We start from the raw sequence: 9468 nt of genomic DNA, 5'->3' as shown, positions 1-9468 counted from the left end.
CCTCCGACCCGCTTGCGGCCGTGCTCTTGGGTTCCTAATTGACAAAACATATTAGAGTACAAGGGAAAAAATCGCCGAAGTCCGAGGACAGACCTGTGACGAAATATGTCCAGTACAATTTTGACGAAAAATAGGTCTTTTTTCGTGAAAACCAACGTTATAAGACGAAAATCATAAATAATTCATAGAAATTTAAACTAATATCCTATAATCAACTGAACATAAATAAGGAACTTTTGAGAAAAAAGACGTGATATCAAACCATAAACTTCCCCTAGGAAAAAAAAGGTTGGGACAAGTACATTGATGATCCCTCGTTTGTTGATAATTCCATCCATGAAAAAAACTTTAAAACAAAATTTTTATAAAAAATGGGCAAAAAAATTATTTTATAAAAAAAATACAGAACAATTCGAAAAAAATTTCACAAATCTTGAAAAAGCATTATCTTTAAAAAAAACTAAACTGTATCTATTTTTTAAAGTGTTAAAAGAACCAAATAACAAGTAAAAAATAAAAACCGAAAAATCGCGCTTGAAATCATTTTGGAAACCGATGCCTCATTCTCCTTATTTGATTCGAAGGGCTAAATCAACTAAAAAAAATTCCATCTAATTTACGTACAGCATTAAAATTTATTATATCAATTCGAGGCCAAGTATTTTCTAATAAATTGAAAAAAGTTACCATTTGAGTTACGTGCAGCACTAAAATTTATGATATCAATCGAAGGACAAGTAATTTATGAGTAACTCCAAATTTCAACATTATGGAACTGTTTTAAGAAGCTTTTAAATCCAAAAAAATCACATGCAAGCTAGTCATTTCTTACTCTATGATGGCAGAGACAATCGATTTTTTTCAGACTTTCAGGAGCTACTGATATTATTCACAATATTCGACGTCGATTGGATCGATACAAATTATGTTTAAATATGAGTTAAAAGTACTTGTCCGGCCCATCACATCATCAATGTACTTGTCCCAACCTTTTTTTTCCTAGGGGTATTATTCTTGTGTAAATGGAGCCGTCAAGTTGCCTACAAGCCACGACGCGCCGCTGCTTACCTATCCATTTTGGACTACCTCGCAGCGGCGACTCCAGATTTTCTTTAGCGGGACTTCTTTCCTCGTGTACGGCTGATCCGATGGCCGATCTCGTTTCTTTGATTATTTTATTTATCGATTCGCTCGGAGCCAATTTCGTTATTATTTCCTGTATTATTGTTTGCGAGTCACGACTACCTCCGACTAATAAACCGCATTTTTAAGTCGAAATAATTACGCGTTGAGTATCTCTTTTGGACCTTTTATGTTACCCTGTGTTGTTACTCTCATCTTGGGCCAGCCCCTCTACCATTTCGTACCTCAGTTGGAGCTGAGTAGCCGGACCGTCCTCGGTCACCTGTGTCGGGTGGCTCGGAAGGTCGTATTGGGCGAGGTAGGGCGAAAAATAAGTCGGTATTCCGACGGTACCTCGGTACCTGGCGCCCAGCCCGACCTCGCCGGTACGCCGCCACCCTTTAGCGGGTCAGGTGAGTCGAGAAGGGACAGGTTGGACCCTTTGCGGGGAAAAAACTCGTTACAGGCTATACCAGTTCTAACCCACGGGGCTCTCAGGGGGGAGCGGTGTTCGGGGAAGCCACGCGGGTTCTCAGGGGGGAGCGGTGTGCGGGGGAGCCGCTAGCTATGTTTTAGGGCCTATTACCGCGGCGAGGAGGAAGCGGTGTGCGGGGAAGGGCCGGGTGTGCGGAAGGGGGGGGGAGGCAGCGAAGAGTCAGGAGAGGGAGAGAGAACAATTGATGAGAGTGATGGAATTATTGTGTCCTTTGAAAAAAGAAGGAGAGATAGAGCCGATGGTGAGAGAGATGGAATGAGTTGATGAGTATGAGAGAATTACTTCTTTCAAAATTTTGTGTATCCCACGCACTGAGGAATATCGTATGTAGATAAGGAAAAGGCGCACAACGAAGGGTCGAGAGAGAGGTGAGAGAGAGACGGAATGAACAGCAATTGACGAGTATGAGAGAGATGGAATTACTTCTGTAAAAAATCATTGTGTGTGTGTGTGTGTGTCTAACGCCTTCACGCAGCCCTTTGAAAAAAGAAGGAGAGATAGAGCCGATGGTGAGTATGAGAGAGATGGAATGAACGTAAGAAAATGTGTGTGACATTTAGTTTAATTCGAATACCAGTGATTCTCGGATTTGTCATCGTGCACGGCCGGATATCGATAAAGAAGGGGGAAGGGTATGCAGCTCGAGAGAGAGGTGAGAGAGATGGAATGGACGTAAGAAAAAATCATAAGTCTAGGAGAGAGCATGAGAACTTCGAGAAATCTTTTTCCTTCCATCATATCTCTAGGTATTGCATTTTCACACCTGTCCCCTTTCTCCAAGTTTTTCTCAAAAACGCACTTTTCTCAGCATATTCAAAGATGGCCGGAGCAGTAAAAAATTATCTCTACAAGCCATGTGCAACGTTAAAATCTACTCTCACGCTTTCTTGCGGACGAAGGCCCCGAGTTGAAACAATTTATGATCTGGGATGCTGGATTGAACTCGAAAACTTCGAGAAATCCTTTTTCTTTCCATCTAGGAAAAAAGTCTCTCCCTTCCATTGGTGTTGCATTTTCACACTCGTCCCCTCTCTCCAAGTTTTTCCCAAAAACGCACTTTTCTCAGCATATTCAAAGATGGCCGGAGCAGTAAAAAATTAGCTCTACAAGCCATGTGCAACATTAAAATCTACTCTCACGCTTTCTTGCGGACGAAGGCCCCAAGTTGAAACAATTTATGATCTGGGATGCTGGATTGAACTCGAAAACTTCGAGAAATCCTTTTTCCTTCCATCTAGGAAAAAAAGTCTCTCCCTTCCATATTTAAATCTAGATAACAAAAAACGACTTCCGTCGATGCTCCCGAAAAGGGCTGAATCTTCGGTTTGACTAGTTAGTAAGCATCGAACCCCGAAAGAGTCAACACGACGAGATAACTTGAGAGAGACTCTATCATAAAACTCGACATCAACGCATCATGTCTCTGGTCACCGATGTTGCTACGGAGCAATTGCTGCGTATGCAAGCAACGCTTCTTCGGACGTTGGAGCAATATTTGGTGTGGGAATACCAGTGTGATACACTTATCGAATCGTTGGAGGCGCAGGTTCGATTGAAGCAATCACAACTGGGATGGCACCACACAGTCACTTCGCAAATCTTACGTCTCAAATGTTTGAAGCAGGTAACACGTCAACGCTTCATACATTGGGGCGGCGGAGTATCGAATGATTGTGGATTAATATGGTGAGAAATCGAGAGCGCATTCGGAAATCGCTTATCAACCGGGGCTGTAATTAATCGTGATCACATCGACCCACGGAAGTTCTTACTGGATGCATTTGAACTTGTTGAAAAACAAGTAAGTGCTCATATACGCAAGTATAACAGCATTAAAGTGAACACTTCGTTCAATGGAGAGTTCAGCGTGGGTGATAAGCGGGCGAATAAAAGTATCAACACGGGAAATATTGAACTTTTTACAACATCGGATCTGAGAGAGTGGTATCAGAAGCGAGTCGTGGAGCTGACTCTGAAATCGCTCGAGGAGTTCCAGGAGAGTGACAGTGGCTGGACCCTAACATCAATAACCAATCTAACAGTGAACATCAACAAGTACAATGCTTTGCGTGCGGGATGTCACATTCCAATAGCGAAACGGATACTCTTGAAGAAAGCAGTCGTGAATGTGAAATCAGCGGATAATGCGTGTTTCGGATGGGCAATGACTGCTGCACTTCATCCAGTAGCTTGATACACCGATCGCACATCCTCTTACCCGCATTATTCAACGATATTTAATCTTCAAGGCATCAGCTTCCCTATGACGTTGAGCCAAATTGGGAGATTTGAAAAATTGAATAATCTCTCAATCAATGTGTATAGTGAGAAGAAGGATGTAATTCTGCCAGTGCGGGTGAGCAAGGAGAAAAAAGAACGACATGTCAACTTGCTTTACGTCGAAGACGTCTCGGAATGTGGAATTGGACACTTTGCTTGCATCACGAATTTATCCCGGCTTGTCAACTCACAACTCAATGCTGATGGACACAAGAAATTCATCTGTGATCGGTAAGTAAATTAATACAACTGTAGTCATTTCTTCGTCACCATTATGATGAAATATTAAAAATTATTTGAAATTTTACAGATGCCTCCATTACTTCGCAACCATTGAAAAGCTGCAGTCACATGAGGTGGATTGCGGCGTACTCAACGATTGTGCTGTTCGACTACCGGGTGAAAACGACAAATGGCTGGAATTCACGAACGCCAATCGGAAGGAGCGTCTCCCGTTCATGGTATACGCCGATCTCGAATGTATCCTGGAGAAGACCAGCGCTGAAGAGAGAGAGAAAAACAAGATCCAACATCATCGCATCTTCTGCGTTGGATATTATGTAAAGTGCTCTTACGATGATTCACTATCGGGATATCACGAGCGCCGAGGTGAGGACTGTGTGGAATGGTTCGTCGAAGAACTAAAACAATTAGCTTTGCGCGTTGAAAAAATTCTCCTAACGAACGTTCCAATGAAACAATTGACTCCGCAAGAGTGGAAAAAATTTCGGGAAGACAAAGAGTGTCATATTTGCGAGAAATCTTTTGTCGAAGGTGATGAGCGTGTTCGCGATCATTGCCATCTGACAGGCCAATACAGAGGTCCGGCTCATTCAAATTGTAATTTAAACTATCAGAATTCGTTTTTCATGCCAATAATTTTCCATAATTTATCCGGTTATGACACGCATTTCATCATAAAAGAAGTTGCAACTGCGTTCGCGGGAAAAATCGATTTGCTTTCGATAACAAAACCGTCGCGAAGGGACGAATTATCAAGGACGAGTATTTAAGGGATTTAGGCCAAAAGAGCTGAACTCCAACTCGATACTTTTACAACAAGTTAACAATAAGTTTATTTAAGAAGTTGCAAATTCGAGGTTTTATTGCCTCGAGACCAATCGTTACAATTCTCGTCAAAGACTGTCGAATTTTGGTTAGTTGGTAAATTTATAGACTTGGGGGTTTTTCCCCCTCTCGCGACAATATGGCGTGATATTCTTTCTCGAAGTTTCGGTGATGACATCGAGGGTCGATGCGCTCATTCAGGAACGTCGATATTTCGCCGTCAATGCATTTATGCTGAGAACGCTTAATTTATATACTCTTTATTTTAGGAGTGCGATGTACGGGCACAACAAAAAGAAAAGTACATCTCCTTCTCGAAAACGGTTCAAACAGGCAAAGACACGCGGAAAAATATAAAATTACGTTTCATCGACTCTTTCAGATTTCTCAATACGAGTCTCGATAAATTAGCATCATTTTTAACTGCCGACAAACTCGCAACGTTAAAATCACAATTTCAAGATGTAGACCATTTTCATTTATTAACGCGTAAAGGTGTCTTCCCGTACGAGTATATTGATAGCTTTGAAAAGTTGAATGAAACGGAGCTTCCACCGCGGGAAGCATTTCACAGCTCGTTAACTGATTCGACAGTCTTCGAAAAGGAGTATGCACATGCGAAAAATGTATGGGAACGATTTTCAACGCGAACGCTCGGTGAATACAGCCATTTATACTTGAAGACTGACGTATTACTATTGGCCGATATCTTTGAGAATTTCCGCGATACTTGTCTAAAGATTTATGGTCTTGACCCTGCGTTTTACTACACTCTCCCCGGATATACCTGGGATGCCATGATGAAATATACCAAAGTAAAGTTTGAATTGCTCACAGACATTGATATGGTATTGTTCATGGAGAGAGGTATTCGAGGTGGTCTTAGTCAATGCTCCAAAAGACATGCCCGTGCCAATAACAAGTACATGAACTCGTATGACCCATCTATTCCATCGTCATACTTGATGTATTTTGATGTGAACAATTTGTATGGATGGGCAATGAGTCAACCACTGCCTTATGCAGATTTCGAATGGATTGAAGAAATTGCGAACTTCAATATCGAGTCTCATCCACTTAACTCTGAAATTGGTTATACAGGGTGATTCAGAATTAGTGGAAAACCCGTTACTGGCGTGTTCGGGACGCAATTTTAAGCAAAACTGCAAAGGCGTTTTTTTTTCGGTGCAATAGTTTTTAAATGAGAAGCAATAGAATTTTAAACTTCTAAGCGAATCAGAGGGTCGCTTGCCGCCATGATGTGCGACGCCTCAGTAGCGTAGAGTTCGGGTGCGAACGTGTTAAAAAGTCAACTTCGCGCCGAGCCTACGTTCGCGCGAAGGACTGTTTCGTTTCGAGTGACAGTTAGCTGTCAGCACTGTCAGCAGTAGGCTCAATCAATGACACTCTCAGTCGATGATCGAGAATCGAAACGGTCGAATACGAAAACTGCTCAGCTTCAACCAACGATTTCAAAATGAGTCAAAAGTCGTGCAGGAGCTCAGCAAGTGAAATCTCAGGTTGGATGATGAGCTCGTAACCGTGCCAAGTAAGGTAATTCAACGAAAAACTATTCATTTCGGTCAACGACAGAAAGAGGTTATTGATATGACGACTAGACTCGTGAAATTTGCAGGGATCAAATGTACGCGTCGAATAAGCTGCAGAACTGGTATGTTACTCCAAATTACTCCTTATCCTCCACGTATTAAAAGTATCGATCGAAATAGCTTTATTGTTTCATGAATTTCAGACATTTATCCAATCGATATTAACTGTGTACGTCAAATGACTATTTGAATATTCCCTCTGCAAGACGTTGCAATGAACGATGACCGCGCGAATGCGTTCACGTCGACGATCAAGAAAGTTTCGAGTGAGGTGAATTCTCAGATTGTTATCTGCGTGATAAATAATAATTGTGCAAATTTATGTAATTTTTAAACCGAATAAAAAAAAATATTAATCAATAACTTTGTTTCGTTATTAAATATTAATTTATTGTTATTCTGCATTTCCATCGACGAGAACGAAGACAAGGACGAAATCGAGAACGAGAACGAAGACGAAGACGAGAATGATGACGAGGACTACGACGAGTACGAGTACGAGGACGAGAGCGAGAATGGTGACGAAAACGAACGCCGAGAACGGGGACGAAAAGGAGCAGCGAAAATGCGAGCGAAAAGCAACGACGAGGACGAGGACGGCAACAATACTGAAGACGAGAACGAATACGTGAACGAATACGCGAACGAAAACCAAGACGAGAACAACGACGAGGACGAGAACGTGAACGAGTACGAAGATGAGAACGGGAACGAGGATGTGGACGAGGATGAAAACGAACAACGAATATGACGACGAGGATGGGAGACGAAAACGAACAATGAGGACGCATACGAAGACTAGGACGAGTACGAGGACGAGAACTCGTTCTTGTCTTCATCCTCGTCCTCGTCCTCGTCCTCGTCTTCGTCCTCGTACTCGTTGTTCATTTTCATCGTTTGTTTTCGTCCCCGTTCTCGTCGTTCGTTCTCGCTCGTCCTCCTCTTCGTTCTCGTTCTCGTTTTCGTTTTCGTTCTCGTACTCGTCGTTCGTTCTCGTCCTTGTCCTCGTCTTCGTTCTCATTCACGTTCTCGTCCCCGTCCTCGTCCTCGTACTCGTACTCGTTGTTCATTTTCATCGTTTGTTTTCGTCCCCGTTCTCGTCGTTCGTTCTCGTTTTCGTCCTCGTACTCGTTCTCGTCCTCGTACTCGTCTTTGTTCTTCGTTCTCGTCTTCGTCCTCGTCCTCGTCTTCGTCGTCGTCGTCGTACTCGTACTCGTTGTTCGTTTTCATGGTTTGTTTTCGTCCCCGTTCTCGTTTTCATCCTCGTACTCGTCTTTGTTCTTCGTCCTCATCCTCGTCTTTATTCTTCGTTCTCGTCGTCGTACTCGTCCTCGTCCTCGTCTTCGTTGTCGTCGTCGTACTCGTACTCGTTCATTTTCATCGTTCGTTTTCGTCCCCGTCCTCGTCGTTCGTTCTCGCTTGTCCTCGTCTTCGTCCTCGTACTCGTCTTTGTACTCGTTCTCGTCGTTGTACTCCTTGTCGTCCTCATCCTCGTCACCCTCGTTCTGGACTTTGTTCTCGTCTTCCTTCTATTTTTTTCTTATCTATTTTTTATTCCTTTCTATTTTTGAATAAAAGATTTATTTTCTTCGTAATCTAAGTTTTCAATATGTGATTATTTTCACAAGTCTTTATTATTTTCATTTTTTTTACTGTGTATAACGATGGACCATACAGATATTATAAAAAAAAGGAAACGAATATTTTAGAGAAAAAATGAAGAAGAATTTCGGTGAAAATGCATTTATTTACAACCAAGCAATATTATCGTGCCATCAAAGCCCTTCTTATTTGCACGGTGAACGTAGATCGTGGTACCAGCTGGATGTTGCTCGATGAGAAGTCAATACCAACCGGACGATGTAATGAATCGAAAATCTGTGGACGAGAAACGAGGGAAAATAAACATTCTTCCACCTTTTAACAATTCGCAATGTATTCTTTTTATATCTCCCCGTTCTACCTATGGGTCCAGTTGCTCAATCCAGCTACCACCCTCTTGAATACAGCATGTAAATCTGTCCAAGCAGCTCATTGTAGATCACTCCAACATTTCCGGAGTCACCGTCCTTATCGCCTCTTCAATTTTTAATTCAAGATGGCCGCGATCACGTATCTCATCTCGGTAAACAATATTTTTTATATGGCCCCATAGGAAGAAGTCCAAAGGATTAAGGTCCGGGGAACGAGCTGGCCAATCATGGACACCCCCACGCCCAATCACCCGGTTTCCGAAAATCCTCACAATTTCTCCACGTCCTAAAGCGCTCGTGTGAGCTGGGGCCCCATCTTGCTGTAAATACGCATTGCCAAATTCCTCCGGAGGCATTCCTGAGCGAATACACACTCGTCTCAAATGTCTCCGGACAAATTTGGCGTATGCTCACCCTGTCAGCGTCCCCTCTAGCTGGAACGGACCGATCTGGAAAAAAAAATTATCGGGCAAATTAAATATTGACCTGTTCCCCCGTTATATCAACGATTCGTTTAACAAATCTAGGTCGTTTTTGTTTGAGCAGAAACACTTTTGGCTCTCCAACCGTTGAGTTTATTCAACAAAAAATTTATGATAAAATGAAATTTTCAATAATTTTACAATGTGTACTGTAACGAGAAATTGAAACACGAGTTCTGGCCTAAGAGTAAGTTTAGTGAATAATTCGAATAAAATGTTTTTCTACGACACATTTCCCCCTCTCAAGATTTTGAAGTGTCGAGAGAGGTGTTTCAAGCTAGGCAGTTGGAATCGAACGCTTGAACAAATAGGTCCGATATTAGAGAAAAGGACGATTCGAGGCAAAAGACAAACGACAGATAAGTCTTCTTCCTCCTGATAATTATTTTGAACTGTACCAGAACAAACCTGTAAATAAATTTCGTTCGATCTTTTAA

The 9468-nt window shown here is 42.1% G+C and overlaps 1 protein-coding gene across 1 annotated transcript; it reads right to left on the bottom strand.

The window, feature by feature from the left end:
* Nucleotides 1-7802: 7802 nt before the first annotated feature.
* On the bottom strand, nt 7803-8905 carry LOC122416556 (nucleosome assembly protein 1;3-like). Its single transcript, XM_043429624.1, has 2 exons — nt 8822-8905; nt 7803-8105 (listed from the first exon to the last, which is right to left on the bottom strand). The coding sequence occupies exons 1-2, from the start codon at nt 8903-8905 to the stop codon at nt 7803-7805; spliced, it is 387 nt and encodes a 128-aa protein (XP_043285559.1).
* Between the last annotated feature and the right edge of the window lie 563 nt (nt 8906-9468).

This window comes from Venturia canescens, chromosome 9 (assembly GCF_019457755.1).
Source record: "Venturia canescens isolate UGA chromosome 9, ASM1945775v1, whole genome shotgun sequence".
In the NCBI taxonomy this organism is placed as follows: domain Eukaryota; kingdom Metazoa; phylum Arthropoda; class Insecta; order Hymenoptera; family Ichneumonidae; genus Venturia; species Venturia canescens.
This window is presented reverse-complemented; position numbering and strand designations above follow the sequence as displayed.